Below are 27002 nucleotides of genomic sequence, written 5' to 3' on the forward strand. Positions count from 1 at the left end.
TTTTGTTTTAGGTCTATAATTATTGATTTTTTATTTATTTTTTCTTATTCAAATACGTCAAGTAAATGATAAACCTGTCACCCGCCGCCAATTCTCAGCATCAGGATAAGTACAAGTAGAACATAACATTATCGAGCAAAGACATAGAGACAGTACAACTTTTTGTAAACAGTGATTCAAAAATTGGTCATCAAAATCTAATCCAGTTGACTATTGATTTAATTGATTCTATATATTATCTTAAGCGTGACTATAATAGAGCTTACATCATCACAAGTTTTCCTATCTAGGCTAAAATAATTTTGTTGGAATGACTTGTTATATAAACTCTGTTTATTTCTGTATTTGGATTTTGAAACTCATATATCGCATCGTAGTCCATTAAAATTCGAAAGCCAGATCATTACATCTGTCTATAAACTGAAATCAAAGAGTCCAGTCCAGTTAATAAAAGCCCTAACTGAGCCCAAATAACGCGTCCTTTAGAAAAAAAAAACAAAAAAAAACCTCGTCAAATATTCATAAGGTGGGGACAAAATCGATAATGCCCCCAAAAAACGAAAGCCCATGGACGGCGTAGCCCACATCACCAACGAGTGTTGAGAATGTGGTTTCAAATTTTCGATGTTCAATCCTAAATAGTAAAGTTTAGTTGTCCCTTTGACAAAGAAATGCTACACAATCTACATATTTTAGATTCCACGTTGAAGCAATATTATGAAGCATATGAATGTCTTACCAAATCACGTTATCATCTTAAGTATGGGGTCCCATCATTTTTATTTTTTATATTTATATAACCCATATAATCATGTCCTCAGTCCTCCTATTACATAGTCTATATTATCTATAAGATTTTTGTTGTATATATTAAGCCCAAAATATCATAGTTTATTCACAGCGTCTATTCTTTATACATATATCTGGTATCTGTATAATTTAGATACATGGAATACGATCGGAATACTTGAGTATTAGACCAAGTACATCCACTCCGACCAGAAAATGATATCGAAATGTTTTGTGTGAATGCTTGTTCATGTATTGAAATAAAAAAACCTCACATAAAGTTGTCTCATAGATTTAAATCATGTCAACGGATTTTTATAAACCATGTTAAGTTGAGCAATTTGTTCTCGATATCACTCTTAAAAGTTGCGACAAACATTCTCTTAAAAAACTTGTATCATTTTATTGGTAACTACAAAATAAGGCAAGGATTCTGCTATTAGCTAAACTAAACAAAAATTGCAAACAGTTTCACTTTGATGTTTTAATGAACTAACGGTACTCTGAAACATCAAAAATCAGTTTGCAGTAGCCAATAGTGATTATAGTGCATCATATAAACAACTATATTTGTTGTACCTCCTCCATGGGATGCTTTCCCGAAAGAGGAAAAAGAAAAATAAAACGAGAGAAGTTATGAAATAAAATAAAATAGCTCAAGTTTCAAAGATATGAACTTTGTCCCCAAGCAATGTGTGCATTATTTGCTATACCAAACTTTTCCACGCCACATGAAACAGTAAGATTCCTCTGAATATAGTACACCAGTACTAAAAACAATACTAGTATTTATCAGAAAACAATATATTAGGAGGAAACATCGGGAAAAAATTGCTCAAATTGAACTAGCAATAAATATACAGAGATTTATCTGATTATCTTAAGAACTTTACCATTACCAGCTACGCTTTGTTACTAATGATTGTCAATTATATGCATCATAGGTTTACCATTTACCACAAAAAAAAAAATAAAAGCAAAGGTGATGTGCTGGATTGCGAAATCATTACATTTTACTAATACTTGAATTAGTAGAGAATGAAGCACAATAATTTATATATTGAACATCAGATTTATTTCATAGAGATATTGTGCAAACTGCAAATTATATAATTAATATCTTTACAATACATCACGTCATTATTATTTATTTACTCATAAAATTGATTCTAAAGGAAAAGCCGCATGAAAAAGTCAAAGAAGTGACAAAAAGGTCTCTTGTTCATGTGATCTTATTAGCTATTAAATCCCAAACGTATATTGATACTAATATAAAACCTTTTCAATTATATTTTACAGTCGGTTATCATATCCGTCTTCAATTCTCTCCAAGCAACAAACAACTTGAAAAGGTTGAATTACGACAAGGGTAAATTAATTAATTAACATAGTAAAAGAATTTAAAAAATGAGAAAAAAACATAAACTAAAGTATGTATTCTGGACCGTCGGATCAAAAACTCCAAAGCGGAATATCAGCATCTTCGTAGAAGTACTCATCGACCATATTCGTCGCCGAGTTTAACTGAGGAGAGTAATCAAACGGAGCTCCCTCATCGAAAAAGAACATCCCATCATGATCATCAGCATACCATGATGATGATGGATCCATCAATGAAACAGGGTTATCCACGAAAGACCCTATCAAAGATTGCATCCCATCATCATCGTTATCATCATGATGATGCTGGTCATGATTGGACGGTGACGAGGCGGCTGATGAAGAACAAGTGGAGGAAGAAGGGGCAAAAAGGTCAAATGAGTTGTTTGCAGCTTGAGCGGCGACTCTTTGGATGGATTTGGGGGACAAAGTGGTATTTTCGTCAAGAAGATGATGAGAAGAGGAATAAGAAGAAGAAGAAGTAGGGAAGTTGAGATTGGCTTGAGGGCCTTTGAGACACAAGAGTGCAACATCGTAAGCCCTAGCTGCTGCTTCAGCTGTTGAGTAAGAACCTAACCAAATCCTTGTCTTTTGATTTGGTGCCCTAATCTCAGACACCCATGATCCCCAACTTCTCATCCTCACTCCTTTGTACTTCTTAATCTTATTCTTCTTGTTCTTGCTCGTACACGAAGAGGAAGAGGAAGATGAAGATGAAGAATGCGATGGTGAAGACAAAGACATTTCCTTCTTGGTGTTGGCTTGGATCTTGGGTTCTTGTTTCACCATGGTAATGTTCTTGTGTGTATTGATCAGAGACAGTGTGATATTGATATCAAGTGACGCAGAGATTGTTCTTTCTGAGTTTTTGTTGTTGTTGTTGGTGGTGATGGATAGATATTTTTGGATGAGTGTTAATGTGAGGTGAGGAGCTTATATATAGAGATGGATTGATATGGGAAGGTATGGGAGACGAAGAGATGAAATATTATTATTTTTGATGTAAATCTAAAATAGGGTCAAATGAAATATAGTATGGTTTCTTGTGTATGAATGTGACATTGTGGTGCATGACAGGTGTTTTTCTTCTATTTTCTCTTTATCATGGCAATTGGCATTAATACATTTTTGTTCCCTTCTCATTAAAAACAAGAACAAATTTATATCTTTGGAATTTAATTATAATTTCGAAATTCGAATATGAATGCATGTTATGGCTTTGCCCAAGTGTTCGAACAATGAACCTGAACATGGCCTTCTTTTAACCTTTTGCTAGTTTTGTATTTTCTTATCAAAATAAAATAACTAGAAATCTTGGAATTTAAAGGAGAAAATATAAAGAGATTTATTATTTATATGATATTAGCCCAATTGATTATGCCATCGCAAAAAAATAAATAATCAATTTTTGGAAAACATTATTTTAGTGTTAAATCAGTTTTGTTATTCTACAATTTAAGTGACAAATATTCTCAGAAATTTCACGGTTAGAATATTTTTCTATATTCTATTTTAAGGTTTGTATTGTTACCGATAAGATTTGATACTCGACCCCAAAAACTTACCGATTGGAGTCAATATTGTTAGGAATAGAATAGTTGATTTAAGACTTAAGAGCGTATATTAGCTAGCTGTACGGAAGCCACTTGATGAGCAAATCGAGGAGTGATTCTGAATAGTACAATATTTTTTAGGTTGAGATATCAATTTTCTTTTATATTTTGACTTATAAGTAGCTATCACCACTATCAGGAGATTACAAATTACAGCTACGTTTTAACGCGTTAAGTCCTATACGATATTTCCAAGAAAGAGACCACATTTATGGCTGGTTATTGGTCTATGTTTATTCTTTACGGATTAAACTAACGGCGTTAATTTGTGTAGTTGCTTTTTGTTAAATGGGTTTCATTAGTAGTTATGCTCCCTAATTTACCGTATCATGTTTCTTTTTTTTTTTAAATGACGGTAAAATCTCACAACGTGCACAAAAATGTTTCTTGTCATACTTTTTCCATGATATATATTACAGTATTGATTTCTGTTAATTATTTAATTACATTGACGTCTATTAAATCCAATTATCCTTACTATCAAAGTCCAACGAAGGTATGGTTTTAAAGCTGTATGACAACTTGCTGCTGAATTATATTTGTTTGTGACTTAGTGAGTAACTTACGCGTAAGCTAAATAGAGACGTCGTACGCAACTGTAATCAAAATAAACACACTGAAAAAATATAGTTATTTTATCTGGTAATATTTATAATATCCTAATGCAACATACGAATGTTAATAGCAGGAGTGATATAGCCTTGTTATACAGACATAAATTACTACAAAATAAACACCACAAGTATCAGACTAGAACTATTACGAATTGTCCAGTTCTTAACTCACGGACCATCGATATGGCAAAATATTAAGGGAAAAAAAAACTAATTAATAAACACTTGTATTTTGTATATATGCGGGTAGTAAACATGGAATAGTAAAAATTAAGTAAGAGTATTTTAAAATGAAAAGGAGAAAGCCAAAATAGCAAGCGAATTAGAGTGAAGTCAGAAGAGTGTGGGAGAAGGTGATGATGCTAAAATTTGATAAGGGGAGTGACTTCAAATTACAGCTGTTCTCACTCTGTCTCTTTGCTACCCAAACCCAAACCGCGTTTTCTCTCGTCACACTCACTCGTAATTATCTTTTCTTATCTTTAACCAAAATATTAATCTACTTTTAATTCATTCTTGCAATACTTGTAAAGTTGTAGTAATACATTTTATTACAACTTTAGAGTGTTTTCGTTTCTCCCTATAATTTATGATTTTAAAAGAAAAAGCATATACTAAAATTTTGTGTTTGAATTAAGCTCGAACTAATTCGTTTTCAAACTGGTTTAGCATTATCTATCTTTCCGAGTAAATTATGTCTTTTTTTCTTTCTACAAAGTATCAACACCAACATAATAACTCAATATATGCTAAAGATTTATAGAAACCATTGAAAAAGGGGGAGATAATAAAGCATATAGCTTTAAGACACGCAAACATGCACATGATCGTATGTAGGAAAAGATGATAGATGACATGTTCTTTGTGGACAGCCTTGACTTTCTCACAAAGCTTACGACTAATCATGGGAATGGTACTTTTGTTGTCTTCTTCTTGAGATTTCACACTTTGGTCTTACGCAAAACTCTTCAAAATTGTCAGAGTGATCAGTGTGTGAGAGAATATATATGGGCTAATTTTGTCAGCTTTCCAGCCAAAATATGCGTTTGCATGAAGAGAAAGAAGCATCTGGATCGTGGCTTCTTTCAATTTCACTTTTGAGTTTTGACACTTTATTTCATATCTGACTCCTATTTTAATGGAATTTCAAGATTAAACAAGAACTATACGTTTTTACCTTTTTCGACCAAAAAACAAGAAACTAGAAGCTTGTCAATATACGAACTCTGGAATCGATGTTTAATTGGCGAAACCCGTATGAATATTAACCACTTTGCTATGACAAAAATAATGATAATTATTGCATATATTTCAGATTAAATAATTTTAACGAATTGAGTTCTATTTTTTAAAAGTATGTTTTAGATATTCAATTATTTTTTTTATGAGAAATGTTTATGATGTAGTCAAGCCTAATAAATAGTAAATTTATGTCAGTAGTCATTACATAGTAATATGCTAAATAAAGACATATTAATATATTTATATAGTTTGTTTTGTGAAAATGTTAAAAGGACACGATTTGTGAAATGCTTTTTATCTTGATGAATGGAAAAACTCAATAATCTGAATTGTAATTGGCGTCGTACTGCTTCAGTACTAGTTCCCAACGAGGACCTTACGAGATCAATACGATACAATCTCAACCAACCTCAACAAGTTTTACATTTTTTTTTTATTTGTGTATATATTTATAATAAGGATTGCTATATTATATCATGCCAAGGAAATTTCGAGGAAGACGAAGCGGTCTACGTTGAAAATTGTATGTTTATTTTTTCATTAAAAATATGTACGTTGAAGGTTCAACAAATGACCTGCATCGTTGTGGTCCAGTGGTAAGGAAAGGTTGGATGGGGTGTTACACCACTTCACCCAGGTTCGATCCTCTTTGGAAACAAAAAACACAATTATGTGGGAAGTCTGGGTTTGAGTCAAAGGTCCAAGCAGTTTACATGGTAGTCCAGTAACAGACGATCTAGCTACCCCTTGGCATTAGTCAGAAGGCATTTCAAACTCGGGACAGGTAGTGTGGTGGCCCATTTAGATCTCATGGATCTCATGGCCCGTTGACTCGAGTTCGCTCAAAGCTCATGGTGTCCATTGAACCGTTGAACCAAGAAGAAGTCCATACTATAACACTTCGGTGCGTTCCTACCGAGGCCGACCGGATCAGTCGATAGAGTTTATCAAAAAAGAAAAAAAAAAAAAGTTCAACAATGTATAATGGATCCAGTGAACTAGGTTCAACAACCAAATCCTTTTTGCTGTTGGTATACTTACATCTATTATTTAGTCGGTTTTGAAAAAGTTAAATCGAGGTGGGGACGTAGACCTCATAATATACTTGTTCGTCGATACATATAGGAAAAAAGAAAGTAATATTCTCTCTCTGTATTTACTGTATTTTATAGAAGATCGTTACTCAACCAGGCGTGAAGAGTAGAAACAATATGGTTGTGTTCAAAAGTATGGTTCAAGAAGAAAAAAAGAGATCGTTGACAAATGATAAACGTAGAAAAAAATAATAAATGGGTAAGGCATTGCAAGCCCAAATTTACGACTTTTAATGGACCGAATAAATGCAATTTAAGCTTTGAGAAGAAACAGAAATTGTGATAGGCCGCTATAAGACCATGTTTATCGGCAATCCTTCTTGGATTTTTTAATGGGTTCATCATTGGGCTTAGTTTATTAATATAGTGGATTAAAGTAAGAAAAAACGAACCGAACCGAACCAAAAAACCAATACATTTATTTAATTTAATTTATTAGTTAATTTATAATATTAGTATATATGAAATATTGTGAATTTGTGACACGATTTCACCCAAACTGAACCGACTTTATTAATTCATTTTTTTTTATTAATTCTAATTTTTTATATATATATTTTCTAATCTACTAGCTAAAAATTCTATATAAAATCAAAACCCTAAAAAACTTACAAACTCATATACCTAAGCAGCTAAAACTCTCATCTTCTTCTCATTCATTGTTGTTGATTCTCCATAGTCTAAAGGTAAGATTTTTTAACATAATATTGAAATATTCTAATAAGTCTTTTAGATCACAAAAAAACAGAAGTTTGATGCTAATGAACAATTATTGAAGGTTTTGATTTTTAGCTTTTGAAAGTCGGCGTATCGTAAAGTGATTGTCTTTGATATGTGGATTGAATTATTAATAATATGTTTCTTTCCTATGTAGATGAATAATAAAACCACGACCAGCAACAAAAGAAAAGAGTATGATTCTCAAACACAACCGCCAAAGCCGAAAAGAACACTACCACCACGATCACCGGCATGGGAAGTTTTTACGAGACTTAAGGATGATGAATTGAAGTGTTCATGCAATTTCTGTGGTAAAGTCTATTCATGTAATCCTGCTACATGTGGAACTTCCAATTTAAATACACACATGAAAAAGTGCAAAGCTTACTTGGATCATAAGGAATCTGAGTCTCAGAATGTCTTAGTGTCTAGTGGTGGAAGTGGTGATCATGGTGGTAAAGTTGTTGGTATGACAAAACCTTTTGATCAAATTGCTTGTAAGCAAGCAACGGTGAAAATGATTATCATGGACGAACTGCCGTTTTCTTTTGTGGAGAATGATGGGTTTAAACAGTTTTGTGAGATTGCTATTCCTTGGTTTATTATTCCGTCGCGAAGAACAGTTACAAGAGAAGTTGCTGGTCTGTATAACGCTGAAAAAACAACATTGAAGACTATGTTAAGTTTAAGTAGGCAAGCGATCTCTTTTACCACCGACATATGGACTTCTATAACTACTTTGAGTTATATGGCTGTAACTGCCCATTTTATTGATAAGGATTGGCGATTGCATAGAAGGATTATTAGTTTTAGTCCTATTCCTGATCATAAAGGAGAGACCATTGCCAATCAATTTTTAAAATCTTTGGATGATTGGGGTATTGAGAAAGTATTTGCTATTACAGTTGATAATGCAAGCAGCAATGATAAAGCTATCAACGTTTTGAAAGATCGGTTGCGTAATAGGAACAATGAAGCTTTGATGATGGATGGTGAATTTATGCACATACGATGCTGCGCACACATACTGAATTTGATTGCCAATGAAGGTTTGGATGATATCATTAACAGCATAATAAGTGTTCGTAATGCTGTTAAATATGTGAGGTCTTCTGGTTCAAGACTAGACTCCTTTAAGCGCTGGGTGGAGGTTGAGAAGATAACAAGAGGAAGTGTGGTTTTGGATTGTGTTACAAGGTGGAATTCTACATACTTGATGTTGAAAAGTGCACTAAAATATCAAATTGCATTTGATCGGATGGCTGAAATGGATAAGCTGTATGATGCATTGTTTAAAGAACTTGATTCTAGTGGAAAGAAGAGGAAAGGACCTCCAACATCAATTGATTGGGACAAAGCACGTCATATGGTAACATTCTTGAAGTCCTTCTATGATTCGACTTTAGCATTCTCTTCTTCTATTAAAGTAACATCAAATAGTTGTTACAATGAGATATGCAAAATTCAATCAACTGTGGCAACTATGTCTTATAGTGAAGACGCTGATTTGAGAGATATGGCTTCTGCAATGTCGGCTAAATTTGATAAATTCTGGGAAGGTACAAAGAATATCAATAAGATATTGATAGTGGCTGGTGTACTTGATCCTCGTCGCAAAATGGTTTTTACAGAGTATAACTTTGAACTCATTTATGGGAAAGGTAATCCAAAGTGCAAAGAAATGTCTAAGTTGGTGATGGATGATTTGCAGAGAATATTTGAGCTATATAGTGCTCGGTACACCACTTTAAAGCTACAATCGTCTGCTGCTCGTGACAGTGAGAATGTAACACAGTCCAACCAAGATCATAAGGATATGGAAGAAGACAGAATTGATGATCCCTTTTTAAGATTCATGGTTGCTAAGAGAACTACTTCAGAAGTTGTAAATGAATTGGAGAATATTTAAAAGACGAGCTGTACGTAGCGACTGAAAACGGTATGGGACTTCCGTTTGATCTTCTAGATTGGTGGAGGACAAATAGTTCAAAATATCCAATTATGTCTCTAATGGCCAAAGAAATTCTTGCTATACCAGTATCTTCTGTTGCATCTGAAAGTGCTTTTAGCACTGGGAATCGTATTCTAGACCAGTATCGAAGTTGTTTGACTCCTGCTATGGTCGAAGCGTTGGTTTTGACCCAAGACTGGTTACGCGCTTCACGTCGTTCAGAAGCAATGAAGACTCTCGACAATCTAGAGGAAGAGAATACATATATGGATTCACTTGAAGAAAGTATTTTATTCTCTCTTTTTTTTCTTCTTCTAAGAATTATATTCATGATTCAGTAATGTCTCACAAGTCTTTATTTGAATTTTGTAGATTTTCACCCTCCTCCTCAGAATGAGAATGATCGTCATGCGTCTACTTAAAATTAAAAGCTCAAAGCTCAGTTTTTCTACGGTAAATGATCTTTTAATATTAATGCTGTGATGGTTCATATAAAGAATTAAAGATGAATAAACATTGACTTAGCTTGTAATTTTGTATAGTGAACTAATATTTAAATTATTGACTTGTTGCAGATTCTTCGAAAGTTCGAAGTGGCGATATCAGAAAGACGAGACGGAGACTTTTATTGATTTGTTGCAGTTTTTTAATAGCATTAGTACCTTATTGCAGAGAGACAAACTCGTTATTGGATCCTTTCAATTTTTATTTATTTTAGTTTAATTAAATGGTTTGGTTTGAGTTAATGGTTTGTTTTAGCTGGAACATATAGTATTAGATGGTTTGGTTTGACTTAATGGTTTGTTTTAGTTGGAACATATATTAATGGTTTGAATTTACGTTTTTATTCTAGTTTTTTCCAAATTGATGTTTTAACCGAATTGAAACCAAACCAAACTGAACCGAAACCAAACTAACCCGAACCAAACACAAACTGAACCAAATTTATTTTGGTTGAGTTCGGTTAGAATTTTATTGAACCCGAATTAACCAAACCGAACCGAACTCAAACCGAACCCAAAAAAAACTGAAATGCCCACCCCTAGTGGGAAGATATCATTTGCTGAAAAAATGTTAATCAAAAAAGTGGGGAAACTTTTTATTTCTCGGACCAAATTTCTCTAGCCTTTAGCATTTCTCTGTCAACCATTGGTTTCTACCAATAAACCTGCAAAATTTAATAGTTTTTTAATAGATTTCTTATTTTAAATTTTATATTAAATTAATCTATTAGAAATCTCTATGGATTTCTACCAATAAACCTCTTCATAAGGACTATGTATCTTCATCTTTCCCAAATTAATATAAGGATATTTTGTCGAAAAAAAAAAAAAAACATGCTATAATCTCTATGGATTTCTACCAATAAACATGCTCTAAGAAACCCGCTAAGTCATGCAGAAGGTAAGATCAAACGATGACGCGCCACCTCCGTTAAAGATACGCCACGTGGACATTTATTCAGAATCTGATTGGCTGATCTTACGTTGAAGCAAGTCACCAAACTCGATCAATCCTATACACCGCGCGCGCGTGTTCCCATTTTTTGTCTTTGGTTTGGTTTGGTTTTTGGAGACTTTGACCTTTCTCTGGCTTTGGACTTGGGGAGAAAAAGAGAAGAAGACCACCGTCGTTGCTCTCCGATGGCGAATAAAGGAATTGTCGCTGTTTCGCGGATTTTGGCGGTGGTTTTGTTCTTATTAACGATTAATTACGGCGAAGCTATATGGTTGACGATCCCGGCGGCGGGAGGGACGAAGTGCGTCTCCGAGGAGATACAGAGCAACGTTGTCGTCTTGGCTGATTACTATGTCGTCGATGAGCATAACCCTGAAAATACGCCGGCTGTTTCTTCCAAGGTACGATTCCGATTGAGCTTGAATCGCTGCAAAATATTTGGGTGTTGTTTCGATTTTAGGTCTCTATTAGTTTCGCGATAGGGTTCTGATTGTTTTTCTGGGTTTGGGTGTGACGAATTAAACTTCTATGTATTCGATTGTGCTATATGATTTGGTACGGATCAAAAGCTTTTGAGTGTCTTACTCAATGATGTGTGTTGTTGATAGAGCAATCATGTGAAGCTTAATTATTATAAAGCTCTAAACTTTCTTTTAATGCATTACACATATCTAACTATTCAGAAATGATGGAGAGATGGATAAAATTGACGGGTTTTGATCGAAATTTGATGTTTTTGTGCTATTTGTGATGACTTCTTTCCAACTCTAGGAGAATCTGATTTGTAAATTTCAAATGTTTATAAAATTCGAAGGATGTAGATTTGTTTCGCATGCTAATGTGATTCATGTAGAATCTATCGTTTGGTAAGACTTATGGGGTCTTGAAATTTTCTCTGATTACTCTTTTGGATAGGTAACATCTCCTTATGGGAACAATCTTCATCACCAAGAAAATGTGACGCATGGTCAGTTTGCGTTCACAACTCAAGAAACCGGGAACTACTTGGCTTGTTTCTGGATTGACTCCAGTCATCCACGACCCAATCCACTGACCCTTGGAATCGATTGGAAGATTGGTATCGCAGCCAAAGATTGGGACTCTGTTGCTAAAAAGGAAAAGATTGAGGCAAGTTACATCTTAGTCTGTCTTCTTTTCACATCTACTTAAACGTCTTTCCGTTTTCTTCTCTCTGATGTGAAAACTCGTGAGTGTTGTGTATTTGCAGGGTGTTGAGCTTCAGTTGAGGAGACTAGACGGATTAGTGCAGGCGATCCGTGAGAACATAAACTATATAAAAGGAAGGTACGTGTCGTTCACCTTGTTGCGATTAAGTGTTCTCTCTTGAAGTCTAGGAATCAAATTGGGTGTGGATTTGGGACAAGAACATTGTGATAAAAGGCAAATATTGATACAGGGAAGCCGAGATGCGAGAAGTGAGTGAAGCAACCAACTCAAGAGTGGCTTGGTTCAGTATTTTGTCACTCGGGGTTTGCCTTTTGGTTGCGGGTACACAGATATGGTACCTGAAGCGATATTTCCACAAGAAGAAACTCATCTAAAAACTTGGCCTTTGAAGGATACTTGATATATATAGTAACAGCATACATCTCAACCTGTTTAAGCTTGTAGAGAATTGTTCAAGATTAAAGAACTCTTTTTCGCTTATATATACTTCTCTGAGTTTGTGCACAGATCACCGAGTTTAATTGATTTCTGTTGGAGTAGTTAAAAACGGCAATTATGTGACAAGCTCCTCTTTGTTTCAGGCATTTGGGGGTAATTCCAGTATCCAGAATTTGAATGTTTACAAATTTTTTATTTATTATCATCAAACATCATAATGTTAATAAATCAAAGAGTAAAATAAAATAAAATTGGGTGATGTATACTTGCATAAAGACGGACAGTTTATCATGTCGACAAGCTTATTGTATATCATGTCCTTTTCTTTCATGTGTGTGAACAGTTAGACATCAGACCTGAGCAAATATAATGTCTATATATACTTCTTATCAATAATATGGCAAAACCAAATGAATTTGTTTAGCTCATATAAGAACTCACCAGTAGATTATAGACAACATGTATATAAAAAACACAAGTTTCTCAATGAATTCTCTATTGCCTAGTTAATGTTATAAATATGTAGAAAATGTATATACCTCTTTTTTTTTTTTAATTATTTTACTGTTGTTTTGCTGATATCATCTTGCTTACCTATACAATGTATCTCTCTTTAATAACAAATAAAAAAAGTTGCAATATAAAGTTTTTTATGCTACGAGAAAGAATGAATCTGGAATATATATTATAATCAAAAATCGAAAGAAGAGGTGTAATCCATTAGCCCAAGTTATGGAAGATGGAGTCCAAGCATGAATCCAACTTTAAAGTCCTTTTCATTTTCGCCTAATCTCTTTCTTGCGAACGTTATCGTATGAACCTCACACTTACCAAGTTACCATTACCATTGTTACTTCCAATACACATGTAATATGTGTTTTACATTTCGCCTACTATCTACATTTGTAATGCTCATCTAATATCTACTTTCTTTCAAATCGAGCCTGATTATTTTCTTCAAGCTCGGTCAATTAATCAAAATTATGAACGAGACTTGAACTATTTACATGACATGCAATGCAGCTAGTTATTTAACCGTACACAATATAGCAGTCCTGATTATTATAGTTTTTTAAAGAGTTTAAACACGACAAATTAGATTACCATATTCTTTGGATGAAGATTTCATCAATTACCATTTTTAGCTTTATGTTGGCCAACAGAATGAAAATAAAATACAAAACCTGGCCTAATTTTAAAATACTACTAAATAAAGCAATGCAATTTTTTTTTGTTGAAACAATACATTATAAATGCTTGGCTTACAACGTTCAAAGGTGATATTTCAAACCGTAGAAATGTATCAAAAGCAAACAGTACTTAGTTACTTGCTCATTATGATTATGTGATAAGATTCCACTCTCAATGAGAAAGACAAAACAAAACAAAAACCCCATTGGCTGGTAATGGGTTTCATTACGACATCATCGCTGTTTGTTAGTGACGCAAACTCACTAAGCATATGTATTAATATCTATATATTCGCTGAAAATAATGAACCGCATTACTGGGAAAATAGTTTATTCTCGATATCCATATCGTTGCCTAATGGCATAGCAAGTCGAAGTTTTGCAAAATTTATTCTTTTTTATTTATTTGTTACTTTCATATATTTAGGTGTCTCAATTCTCTAAATGATTACTTGTTTTCGTTTAGATTTTTCATGAACAAAAACTTAATTATGAACATGCGCTAGAGTAACTTTTAACATTGATGAAGACTGAATAGTAAAACTTATATTGAAATTGGGATATATCGCATGATTCATATTCTAAGCTATAAGTACGAGATGGTACTGCTAAGTGCTAGCTATAATTTATTTATCAATTGATAAATAAATATTTGTTTTAGTACTAAAAATAAGCTATGATGTTAGAGAAATTGATGTTAAATAATATAGGACATGCATGGATCAGTTAACTGTAATTAAAATCAAATCATAACTAATTTTATATATGTGACGTACCACTTCCAAAAAACCACATTTTATATTTTATTTTCCAAAACTATAACCAAAATCAACAAACATTTTATTGATGATGGCCTTCTTTTATACCTTTTTGTTTCACGTAAACAAATTAGTCGCAAGTTTTGGTACAACTGTTAATCCTAAATATTGTGAAAATTGATTTTTGGTTTCATAGAAGGGTAGCAAAAGGATCGAGTATTTGTAATCTAGATATTCATACATGCATGATCTTTAAAAAGATGATTAATGAGAATTGAGATTATTAGAGATCGTATGTAAACTATCCTAAAATGGTAACACATGCAAAATCAAACTTTACAATAAATGCGCAATGCTTGTGGAAGCCTATATATATTTAGTAATGATAAGTCGCATACTCGCATCAAGCGATAGATAAGATATGTTCGAATATAATTTCGTCGACTGAGGGAACATAACAAAAACAAGCATCTAGTAACGTGAAAGATTGATGCCATGCTTTATTAAGCTAAACAAGAGAACATACAATGTAGTCCCTTTTACGTTATATTTATTTCTTCTTTATATTACAGATATTTATAGTTTGTCATATATGTATATGTGAACTTTAATCTTCAAACGTAACCTATTATTTAGAAGACACCCATCGAACAATGACAGTCACACACATTTTGATTGACAACAAATTCTATTTAGCTACCAGAAGCCTCTGACCTGATCTAAATTAAGACTCTTTCTAGCTACATGGTTTATAGACTGTGATTTTTACTCTTTTTTTTTTTGAGAAAGGTCTTTGCTTTTATATGTTTTGTTCACTCGTCTACCTGATTTCACCTCTTAAGGAAAAAAAAAACAATTATGCATAAAACTGATATCCGAATTTATAGATATTTTGCATGCGTATAAGTATATATTTTTTTTAAAAAAATATAATATTTGGAGGAACCTAGAAACCAATCTTATAAACGATATACGAATCTTAATTTAATATGAATGTAAAATGGAAAAAAACAAAAGCAGGCAGCCTTAGTGATGACGAAAGGAAGAGCACTAGTCGCCGCGTCGCATTTAGAAGGACCTAACCACGCTTGTCGTTTCATGGGACGAATCACAACAAAATGTATCACAAAAAGCACATCTAATTTCGCTTTTGCTTCATTAATTTAGGTTATTTAAAGATATTTCTTATATGTACTATTGATTTCCGGACAAAACGTGGCTCAATTTACTCCTACTAATTGTAATATGCAAACATCATCTATATTGCAGATAGACTACTTAACTTTTTTGATTATTTTATATACGTGAAATTACCCTCTATAATGATTTCTAATAAACTTGATAAGTGATTCTCAATTAATAACTTATTAAACCATATGAAAAAATAAACGGAAATTATTTTGCCGTAATTATTTTGTAGAATTGTTAAAATACATACACTATTATGGATTTATCCAATAATTTTATTAAACCTATAATATATTATATCTAAATTATAAAAATAAAAATTGATTACCGTTTGACCAAAAAAAATTAAAAATTGATTACCGTTGATAGTCTTTGTGATCTTAATGGTTACGTTTTCTGCACTTACATGTACTTCTTCTGGTACGAACAAACTATAATGTAGATAATAGAAAATATAATAAAATTGATTAATCTTTGGATGAGATGGTGTCCACTCTTCAAACCACCACAATGTTTACTATCTATTATCGGCGACAAGATTATCAACGCATTTATTTTAAGCCACTAAACCTAGCCATCATTCGTTTCTACATTATATTATAATATTAAATCAGCCATCTCATCGGTTAAAATTCAATATGTTTGGGTCATCATTCACACGACACAACGGATCATTCACGTAACGTAACGGATCATTTACGGCCGTGCAAAAATGAATTTCTCGTAGTCCCAGAAAAACATTAATAGATTTTTGAAACTGAAAGAGCCATATGTCCCGTCAATTCCAGTATCATTAATTTATTATGATTTTCTTATATATAGATAGACATATATATCTGATTGAAATTTAAGGAAGCTGCAAAAATGATAAACACTCACGTTACTAAGTCATTGTATAAATGAAGAAAATTGCATAGTGTTATGATAAAAATAAGAGATGAATAGTTTCTCGAATATTCAGGTTGATTCTAAATTCTCTTTTTGTAGATTCGACAAGTGTGCTGAGTGGATAAAAGATGAATGACGTCTTCAAGTGGAATATTGTATATATATACAAATATATAATTATGTAAGTGCATGCTTTTGATTCTTCAAAACTGTTTGCTTATAACTTACGGATATATATGGTTCGGCTTGGACTTAAAATCTAAATATGATATGGTATATATTGCTACATTACATACCTTTAATTGGTTCGATACTTTAAAATTCGTTATCGATATATTAATACTACCTCGACGAAAACATTCTCATCAGTGATCTTAGATGAAGAATCCGGCCATCTTAATTATTAACAGATTCTGATAAAAATGCAATATTATTCTTCTCACGCAACTACGCACAACCACTAGTTCCATAAATAAATAAATAAAAATTGATATGCAACCAACGAAACTTACGACCTAATCCGGCCATCTTAATTATTAACAGATTCTGATAAAAATGCAATATTATTCTTCTCACTCAAGTACGCAGAACCAGTAATTCTAGACCTGAAATTATTATTCGGTATCCGGTATCCGCTTCTATCCAATCCATAAAAACGAATATCAATGTAGTTCAGATACGGATCCGGATAATGAAATGAAGTATTCAGTAAATTTGGATATGAATCTGGATAATAGAAAATTTTGAAAACGGATATCCAATATCCATTTGTTGAGTATTTATTTATTTTTGATAATATTTATTTAATTTTAAAAATTACCTTTGTTATACTAAAGCATGTATAAACTAGAGTTTCAAGCCTATCATCATCAATACCAATAACATTTTTAAGGACTTATATTTACTTCAAATCCATCATCATCAATAACAATGAAGATAACGATATGAAGATAAATTAACTTCTCTATGACTATTTTCTGTTTTTCTATGTAAATTTTTTAAATTTTGTGCTATTTGAATGCTACTTAAATGATTTTAAATTTTTTGCTATTTGTATATATATATTAATTATCTATGTTATTTCATTATAATTTTATAAAATTGATTTTTTTTAAAGTTAACAAAAACCAAATATACGGTATTCGTATATCCAGAGTTTTCGAATCCAGATTCAAATAGTAAAATTAATTATCCAGTGGATACAGATGCGGATTCGGATACCTTGAAAATGCCAGATATCTTCTTTAGAATACTTGGGGATTATATTTCGCGCCGAAGATTTAAACCGTTCCAAAGTAGTTCCATAAATATTAAATAAAAGTTGATATGGAACCAACGAAACTTACGACCTAATCCGGTTTGATCATGTAGAATATGACTGCTGTTAGCCACACATATATAATGGATACTTATTTGATGAAAATTAAAAATCTATAAGCAAAAGTGATGCTGAAATAACCAATGGCTGTAAATATGCACTCGTATATTGCCTTTTGTGTCAGCCCAATTTGGCTATATAAGCAAGTACGCTCTTGTAGCGTAATCACTCACACTCATAAGTAAGTACACTTGAATACATCAAATACGAAAAAGAAAGAGAAACCTAGAGAGAGAAAGAGAGATCAAATGGAGAGTGAGAAAATGTGGGGAGGGTTAATGAATAGAGTGAAACCATACTTAGCAATGATATCTATGCAATTTGGTTATGCCGGTATGTACATAATCACCATGGTCTCTCTTAACCATGGCATGAACCATTACATCCTAGCCGTTTATCGCCATGCAATCGCCACCGTTGTCATCGCCCCGTTCGCTCTTTTTCATGAAAGGTATGATTCTTTATCATGACTTTCTTTGTTTTCTGTTTTATTTGTGAACCGACCGAAAATTCCAAGACTGAAATACGAAGCTCTTGAATAGAAAACTAGTATGTCGATTATCATTCTTTATATATAACGCTTGGTTGTTGTTTTATGTGTGTGTCTGTTATGCATCATATATTGCTATTAAATGTAAAACTCAATAGAATTGAAATAAAATTCATAATTGACCGTAGGTAGGTTATAGTACATAAAAGTTTTAATTTCTTACATAATTTAATCAACGTAAGTAATTTGTGTTATAATGGTACATATGCAGGAAAATAAGGCCGAAGATGACGTTCCGAATATTCCTCCAAATTGCGCTGCTCGGTTTCATCGAGTAATACTCATCTCTCAGTCTCATATTTCATTCCAAAAAAAAAAACAAAAAAACAAGAGCAATCTCCGCAGATTTTTTTTGTTAATTTTGTTTTCAAGTTCTTATATAGTTAGTGACAATTATGCAAAAAATTAATTAAAAGAGTGTTAATAAAATGACAGGCCAGTGCTGGATCAGAATCTCTACTACGTAGGGATGTCTTACACGTCTGCAACTTTCGCTTCTGCTACCGCTAATGTCCTTCCCGCCATCACCTTCGTCTTGGCCATCATTTTCAGGTTAAATTTTTTTTTTGTTTTCTTATTCTTGTAAATAAATTCATCAAACATTTTCATGCTTAGATACTATTGATTCCATCAGAAAAATCAAACCTTTCCTTATCAACTTAGTAACATAATCACCAATAATTTTTTACTGCTGATAAATTGTCTCGGTTCATATTAACTTTGATTCTTATTTAGAGATTTTTTTGTTTACTTTCCCATACCGAGGGAACAAGATTATTAATGGAATCATAGGAAAGCACAGTTAGTATGTTCGTGGAAAATGATACCAGTTGAATAATCAAATAAACACCAAAAGAAATACTATACTTTAGGAGATCGTCACTTGTATCTACTTACGTAAGATGTCATTATAAGTCTATAGGGGAATATATAGAAACATGAATATTTTTTCATGCACATGTAAATTCAATATTATAATAATTAGACATAAGCTCGTTTTTAACAAATTTTGTAAATTTCAGATTAGAGAGCTTAAACTTCAAGAAGGTACGAAGCATAGCCAAAGTTGTCGGAACAGTGATCACAGTCTCGGGTGCACTTCTCATGACTCTCTACAAAGGTCCAATCGTTGACTTTATAAAATTCGGCGGTGGCGGAGGAGGAGGAGGCGGTGATGGTGCAGGAGGTTCTCACGGTGGTGTAGCAGCGGCGGCTTTGGACAAGCACTGGATTCCGGGAACACTTATGTTGTTGGGAAGAACTTTTGGTTGGGCCGGTTTCTTTATTCTACAAGTGAGTAGTAGTAATACAATTTCCGGGTTACTCATGAACCAACCGCGGAAAATAAAAATCTAAACGGTTGTCTTATGACTTAAAAACGCAGTCGTTTACAGTGAAGCAGTACCCAGCTGAGCTGTCACTAACGGCGTTAATATGTTTAACGGGAACGTTAGAAGGAACGGCCGTCTCACTGGTAACAGTACGTGACCTGAGCGCTTGGAAAATCGGCTTCGACTCTAATCTCTTCGCTGCCGCTTACTCCGTACGTTTCCTCCATTTACATTAATTTTAAATTTTGTATCAAAAAGGATTTAATTAACTAAATTTGAAATATTGTGTGTGATTAGGGGGTGATTTGTTCGGGAGTGGCTTATTACGTGCAAGGAGTAGTGATGAGAGAAAGAGGACCAGTTTTCGTTGCGACATTTAATCCTCTTTGTGTCGTTATAACTGCAGCTCTTGGTGTTGTTGTCTTGTCTGAAAGTATTCATCTCGGAAGGTATTTTTCACATTTATTTTTTGGGATTCTAAACTTATAATACTACTAATAAATATTTGGACCCGATTAATGGATTGTTTTCTACTTAATTTTTTCAGTGTGATTGGAACCTTATTTATAATCGTGGGCCTATACACAGTTGTATGGGGTAAAGGCAAAGACAAGAGAATGACGGATGATGACGAAATTAGCAAAGAACTTCCGGTTAAGAATCCAGTTAAACCGGTGGACGCCGGTAAAGAGTTAGCCGGAGAAGCGGAGATGAAATTAAAGGAAGTACAGGTGACCAAAGCTGCTCAAGTTGAGACTTGAGGACATCATAACAGAGACAAAATCAAGTCTTTCTCTGTATATTGTCTATGCCTTTTGTTTTTTTTTTCTATTTTCCAAGGTTACAGAAAGATTTTGTCAGATCAGATGTAATTGATGAGATGAATCAATCATCTTATAGTTCAAACTAAAAGTTTTTGTGAGATACGCAACTTCAAAAATAATCAGAGTGTTTCCAGTTTTACTCATCAAGAATTTTCTTTGTCACAAAGAAAAAAAGGAGTTTTAATATGCGGAAAAATAAACAATTGTTTGTTGAATCAAGAAGAGAAAACTAAGTAGAGTGAAGAAAGGGAGATGAGAAGTGTGATAAAGAAGTAGCTAACGGAGGAGGTAGCAGCAGTTGAGATGCTACCAGCTGGACCATTAGCAGGGTTACCAGGGAAGGAACCACTGCCTGAAGGAAGCACAGATGATCTTGGTGAAGCTGCTATGGATCCGGGACCATCGAATTCCGGTGAAGGCGCTGGTGCATACATTAGATCCTTAGGAAGAGTATCCGGTGGAGCTAAAAGCGGTGCAAATTGTTGAGGTCCTGCATTGCAATGACATTAAGACAGGACAATTCTAGCAGCTGGATCTTCTATGGAAACAGATAATATTGTTTAGAAAGAACTTACCGGGACATCTTGGTTGAAGAGACCTAGATAGCCTGAGAAAGGAAAGAGAAAGAAATGATAAGAAGTGTGTAGTTATGTGATAAGAGGGGAAGACCAATGTGAATGTATTTGACTTACATGGTCAAGATAGTGCCGTTGGCAAAACCGTTGTAATCACAGGTTGTAACGTTACAGCCAGCGCTACTCTGCTGCACCGTGATGTTACCGAGCATGAGGTTGCTGTTTCTACACTGCATACTTGAGCAAGATACGGCTAAAGAAGCTGGCTCACAATACAAACTGCATCACATCGCACACACCACAAGTGAAGAAAAATGCAATCAGAGACGATTTATTTAATAAAGATCAATTTTAACATAGGCTTTGAGAGAAAGAGGGGAATCTTGGATATTATTACTTGCGGCTTCCAAGTGCGCAGCTGCATTGCACGCAGTGGCCTGCAGCTAGAGCGTAGCTACCATTTGGAACGATCAATCCGAAATCCGAAGCGTATCTGGGAAATTTCGAAGAACAAGCTGCGAGAAAGTGAAGAAGACACAGAATCAATCATCTGGTATTGTTTGCTACACAACGGAAAACTCAGCAATAAAATACCAAAAAGAGGCAAACTTTTGGCAGCTCAAAGCTCACACAATGCACAAAGCAAAATAGAGAAACAATCAAAGTCCAGAAAGCTACATTAAAAATCCCAACTTGGCAACACGATTGACTGCAACTAACCATATAAACTTACTTCCCATTGTGTAGACCTCTAAAGAGGGAATTTTTAAACTCAATTTCAGTAAAGGATAAAGATTGTAAACCTCACCTGACAAAGGAACAGCGAGGATATCGCCGGAGCTAACATCAGGAGCTCCCATGGCATTCACATTCATCAAATCCGTAATAGTGGTCGTATACCTCCTCGCGATTCCGGCCAAGGTGTCGACTTCCCTGACCACATACGATAGATAAACCGCCGGCAAAGAATTGTCGGTGCCGTTGAAGCAAGCGCAAGGAAGAGGGATAACAAGACTCGTCCCGACATCGAGAATCGACGGGTCGTTAACCGAGTTAGCCTCCTGGATCTGCTCGGAGGAGACCAGACCGCCGTAAACGGAGTCGGCAATGGATCCGAGTGTGTCGGAAGGTCGGGTTTTGTAGTGGGTGGAGACGGATTTCCTGATGCCGTCGACGCAGGAGCAAGTGATTGGGATTTTGAGGAAGAGCTTGGAAGGGAGGATGTGGTTCTCGACGTCAGGGTAAGAGATGTCGATGGCGTTAGCGAGGAGGACTGAGATTGGGTCTACTTGGAAGAGAGATGCGACTTCTGAGACTTTGAGGTCGGTGTAGAGCGTGTAGCCGAGCAAGGAGTTGCAAGTGTCGTTGCTTGAGCAAGGCTCGATTGTAGATTTAGCCGTCGCCGTGAGGAGTAAGGTCGAAGCTAGAATCAGAAACAAGTAGAAGATGGGCTCTTCTCGGGCTCTCATTTTCGATTCTCACAGGGTCAGTATTGCTCCTAGGGTTTTTTTATTAAATTCAAAGTATCCTAGGGTTTTCACTTTCTCCTTCTTACAGGACAATAACCCAGTATTCTTAAGGAGAGTACAGTGGACAGAGTAAGTTAAGAGTATTCGAAGGTTAATCTGGAAATTTCCAGAATTTAGGTGTTTGGTAGTGGAAAAATCTCTCTTGTATCTGGTTTTCTTCTTCTTCTCGAGGACAGAGAGAGAGAGAGGGGAAAGTTAAAAGCTTTTTTGAAATGGAGAAGAGAGAGGAGAGGAAGTAGCAGACAATTGTTTTGTACAGAGTGAACAGAACGGTACCTTTGCGATGTCCGAGGCAGACATTTTTTGAGCTTGTTATGACTGATTTGCCCCTTTCTCCTTAACTCGTTTGACCGGTGTTTTTTTTTTATTCTTGTAAGAAATGGAAAACCAGAAGAAGGGTATTGCGGTAACTTTGGACACATAAGTTGAGGCCAACGTAAAAGGGCCCATTTTACTTTTAGAGAAGCTAAAGCAAAGAATTTTAGTAGCTGTTTTGAGAGCTAAAGAGCCACTTAAAAAAATTCCTTTCCTACCAAACACGGTCTTAAGCTTTTTCGCGGCGACCGTATCAACGCGGGAAAAAGGAAAATGCTTTCTTATATGGTAAAAATTAACGTTGTACTTTGATCTTTTAAGATTCCCAATTTCAAACAAAACGTTTGGTAATTTAAACGAACTTTCGGATGTAAACTCTTATTCAGGTGAAGGAAGCTGGTCACGGTGATCAGAGGAGGAGAAATGTTCTCCGGAAATTGATTTAGGGGTCGCCGTTCTTGCCTTCCTGGACTTTGCGTGAAGGTTTGATTAGTTCTTAGTAGATTATTCATGTTTTTAGGTGGGGATTGTGCAGTGTTAGATTATTTTTTGAGAGTATCATGCAAATTTTGGTGTAATCTTTGGCTGATTTCTCGAAGCAAAATTAAATGAAATCAGTGACATCGTTAATACAAATTGGTCATGTGACTTTTCTTGGGTCATATGTGACTTGGCGTAACGAGGATCAAATATCCGGCTTGCAAATTTGCAATTTATATAGCTCTTCTTTAGGTTTAAAAAGTGTTGATCAATGAAGCAGTATAGTAAAGAGTTCAAGAGTTGTAAATAGCAGGAAGCATGTAAAAGGGAAAAATTAGGAACCATATAAAAATGGTAATTTTCTCTAATTTTGAACAAACAAAAAAAAGAACACACATAGTAAAAACTGAAGATTCTTGGGAATGTTCAAGATCAAATGTACCTTTGTGTGAGTACTTGTCTTTTGCTCCCAAAAGTCCGGAGAATTTGGATATACCGATGATGTTCAAACTTTACCCTCGAGTTTATCATTTACAAGAGGGATCAGCTCCATCTTGTTCCTTGGTGTACGAGGAGTCCTAGGAGTTCCAGGTTGTTGCTGAGAAAGCATGTGCCTTACATATCCATAAAACGTGCAGCCCACAAGTGTGATTCCACATCCAACAGCATTCATCGGTGATATCGGGTTTCGGAATATCATCCACGAGACCAAAACAGCCACTGCAACCTGCAAATCACATACCAAAACATTGAGTTCGATTCGATTGTTTTGGAAACAGTCTGAATAAAAATGATTTATGTTATGCGGTTTCAGGATTTTGTTTATTTTACCTTAAGGTTTCCAGCTACATTGAATGTGACTGCTGTTGTGGAGTGAATGACATAGAAGATGGAGAAGTTAAGACAAAAAGCTAGAACACCTGAGCTGAATATAATGATGAGAGCCGACCATGGAGACGGGTGTGCTTGGAACCAATCCAAAATTCCATTGCCTTCAAGTAGAAATGCTGGTACACCGAGAATCATGGTCGCAAAAGGCGCCATATAGTATACCGTGTTTATGCTATATAAAGAGAGAGACATGACAATGAGGAGGAAACAAACACTCAGTTCCATGAAATTAGATCAAATCTTTCTCCTACAAAGATACATAGAAGAAAATATCTGAGTCTGCAATGAACAACTACAGAATCAAACAAGGCACGGCTACAAAGTACCTGTCATATATGAAAAGTTTCATACTTTCAACAACCACCATGTGAAACTGAAGGTGGAAACCTAAGGAAACAGAACACTGACCTGTCGAATTTGTATCCATGAAGAAGAGATTCCGCAAGAATGGTCTTTGTAGAGGTAGCTAAACATCCAAACAAAGCAGCACAGAATCCAAACACATTGAAGCTAAGTTCTGTAATAGAAGTCAGAAGAATCCCACCGACAATGGGAACCAACGACGCCCAAATACGCCACTCGAAATATTTCCTCCATACCAGCCACTGTAACACAACTGCCCTCAAGATAAAAACGTTACACAAAAACCAATCAGAGCAAGATAAATAAAGATCACTCCTTTTTTGTTGCTGCAAATCCCAAACCTGTTGTTGCTGGAGTGAAGGATTTGATAGTCTGCATAAAAGAGACAGGGATGTATCTAAGACTGATGTTCCCCAACACAATGTTGATACAGAAGACGAACGACATTGGGAAAATCCTCTTCCATCGATCTTCTGGATCAACCACGATCAAAGGTTTAATCTTCAGGACTTTTATCACAATGTATGCTCCAGTCGACGAACATATGAAATGAACACATGAAACCGACAATGGAAACTTGAAATCCAGTTTCTGCAACATAAACCACAGTCCCAAATTTCAAACACAGACGAGATCAAAAGAAGAAATTAACAAAAACTTATTACCTGGAAGATCCATTTGTTCATGATGATAACAGTAACGTTAAAACCCCACCATTGAAGAATCGCTAGCAGGGATCTGAACATACTCCATTGTTGCCACAGACTTCCCTCCTCCATCACTCTCTTTTCTCACTCTCTATCTCCGGATTGTAAAATCAACAAAAACCCAGAAAAAAAATTGACGGGCTTTTAAGAAATGGTGAATCAGAGAGAAAGAGAAATTTTAGGAATCTGGGTATGCGAAGCTGGCTAAATAAGAAACCCTAATTAAAGCGGGAGAGAGGGATGAGAGTAACGGTAGCAGAGAGCTTGAAACGTCTTTTCTCTCTCGTTGCCATGAAAATAATGTTTTGCTCTTTCGTAGGTTTCCATGTTATTAAAGTATTTTTTTCCCTCTTTAATGCTTAAAATCCCATAATTAAACCAATTTCAGTTGTTATAAAATACTCCCTGTCTCAGAAATTCAGAAGTAACAACTTTCAGTCTTCTACAATTAATCAATTGCTAAGCATTGTATAGTTCTCAAATAATATTTTTATTATTCAATAATTTTTGTTATCAGAATAAATTGTTATTCAATTGTTAAGCATTGCTATTTTTTTGTTTTTGTTAGTCCCGTTAAATAAAGAAAAAGATGTATGAAAATATAGTTGCACAAAAAAATAATGAAACTGATGTTTTGCAGCTAAGTTTTTGTTGTTCAATGACTCCGCCATTCTATTAATACAATTTGTTTGTTCGCGGTTTGATCAGCATTCAGCAATCCTCTTTCATATGTGTTAGCTCGATTAAGTTCGGTTAGATAGCAATGTTTGTTATAACCAAAAGACGGTAGCTTGTTTTAAAATGAAGAAAAAGAAAATAAATAATTTACTCCATGAGAACAATGAACAAACGTACATAACATATATCGGTTAATATTGTAAAATCAAATACACAAAGACATACATTAGTTATATATTAATTGTGCAAAAAAAAAATAAGAAAATAATTGAATGTGGGTTTTTTCATAGTTTGAAACTAAGAGTCTTTGCATGCAGACGGAAACATGTTGCATATGGCGTTGCTAAACGTACTGCCTTCCTTTGAAGGAACGAGGTAATCTTCACGTTCGCTTTGCGGTTTGTTGCAAAGCTTTTTGCAAGCTTCTGCACAAATAGTCGGATCAGGTTTTTTCAGCAATTTCATGCACTGATTCGGGATGCAATGTTTGACACACATTTCTACATTCATGGAATGAGAAATTTGTGCCGAAAACATCATCGTAACAATAGCTACTAGCATGAGAATGCTGCATGTTTTCTTCATCGTTTGAGTCGCCATAACGTATGTTTTTGAGCTAGCGATCGATGGTGGTTACCACAAATGCGTATTACAGTTTTTTTCTTTTTTCTTTTTCTTCCCGAACAAGAAGTTTTGATGAATAATGTTGGGTTAGTCTAGGTGATTTATATAGTGAAACTAATGATATCCATTTTTAGCAGTTGTTTTTAATCTGTTTATTGTTTCTCTGTACATCTTGAGATATATACAAACTTAACTGTACTTTGTTATTTTAGTTGCTCGAATAACTTATTGATATGAGAAAACAAT

The 27002-nt window shown here is 34.5% G+C and overlaps 6 protein-coding genes across 6 annotated transcripts; 2 read left to right on the forward strand and 4 right to left on the reverse strand.

Moving 5' to 3' along the window:
* Positions 1 to 2012: 2012 nt before the first annotated feature.
* Positions 2013 to 3088, reverse strand: LOC18992753 (ethylene-responsive transcription factor ERF012). The gene has a single exon (XM_006416189.2). It carries the CDS (start codon positions 2956 to 2958, stop codon positions 2242 to 2244), a length of 717 nt encoding a protein of 238 aa, XP_006416252.1. The 5' UTR covers positions 2959 to 3088; the 3' UTR covers positions 2013 to 2241.
* Positions 3089 to 10895: 7807 nt separating this feature from the next.
* LOC18992754 (transmembrane emp24 domain-containing protein p24delta5) lies at positions 10896 to 12599 on the forward strand. Its single transcript, XM_006416190.2, has 4 exons — positions 10896 to 11262; positions 11777 to 11989; positions 12090 to 12166; positions 12279 to 12599. The coding sequence occupies exons 1-4, from the start codon at positions 11047 to 11049 to the stop codon at positions 12421 to 12423; spliced, it is 651 nt and encodes a 216-aa protein (XP_006416253.1). The 5' UTR covers positions 10896 to 11046; the 3' UTR covers positions 12424 to 12599.
* Positions 12600 to 18074: 5475 nt separating this feature from the next.
* On the forward strand, positions 18075 to 20644 carry LOC18992755 (WAT1-related protein At1g21890). Its single transcript, XM_006416191.2, has 7 exons — positions 18075 to 18340; positions 18651 to 18713; positions 18875 to 18991; positions 19462 to 19732; positions 19824 to 19982; positions 20068 to 20219; positions 20318 to 20644. Exons 1-7 carry the CDS (start codon positions 18138 to 18140, stop codon positions 20529 to 20531), a joined length of 1179 nt encoding a protein of 392 aa, XP_006416254.2. The 5' UTR covers positions 18075 to 18137; the 3' UTR covers positions 20532 to 20644.
* A 50-nt stretch (positions 20645 to 20694) lies between these two features.
* LOC18992756 (lysM domain-containing GPI-anchored protein 1) lies at positions 20695 to 22911 on the reverse strand. The gene is made up of 5 exons (XM_006416192.2): positions 21978 to 22911; positions 21567 to 21684; positions 21287 to 21448; positions 21170 to 21201; positions 20695 to 21084 (listed from the first exon to the last, which is right to left on the reverse strand). Exons 1-5 carry the CDS (start codon positions 22636 to 22638, stop codon positions 20810 to 20812), a joined length of 1248 nt encoding a protein of 415 aa, XP_006416255.1. The 5' UTR covers positions 22639 to 22911; the 3' UTR covers positions 20695 to 20809.
* A 916-nt stretch (positions 22912 to 23827) lies between these two features.
* LOC18992757 (GDP-mannose transporter GONST5) lies at positions 23828 to 25676 on the reverse strand. The gene is made up of 5 exons (XM_006416193.2): positions 25413 to 25676; positions 25089 to 25338; positions 24793 to 25000; positions 24325 to 24556; positions 23828 to 24220 (listed from the first exon to the last, which is right to left on the reverse strand). The coding sequence occupies exons 1-5, from the start codon at positions 25524 to 25526 to the stop codon at positions 23999 to 24001; spliced, it is 1026 nt and encodes a 341-aa protein (XP_006416256.1). The 5' UTR covers positions 25527 to 25676; the 3' UTR covers positions 23828 to 23998.
* A 753-nt stretch (positions 25677 to 26429) lies between these two features.
* On the reverse strand, positions 26430 to 26732 carry LOC18992758. The gene has a single exon (XM_006416194.1). The coding sequence runs from the start codon at positions 26730 to 26732 to the stop codon at positions 26430 to 26432; it is 303 nt and encodes a 100-aa protein (XP_006416257.1).
* Positions 26733 to 27002: the final 270 nt, after the last annotated feature.

The sequence above is a fragment of the Eutrema salsugineum genome, unplaced genomic scaffold (genome assembly GCF_000478725.1).
Source record: "Eutrema salsugineum unplaced genomic scaffold, Eutsalg1_0 scaffold_5, whole genome shotgun sequence".
Lineage (NCBI taxonomy): Eukaryota > Viridiplantae > Streptophyta > Magnoliopsida > Brassicales > Brassicaceae > Eutrema > Eutrema salsugineum.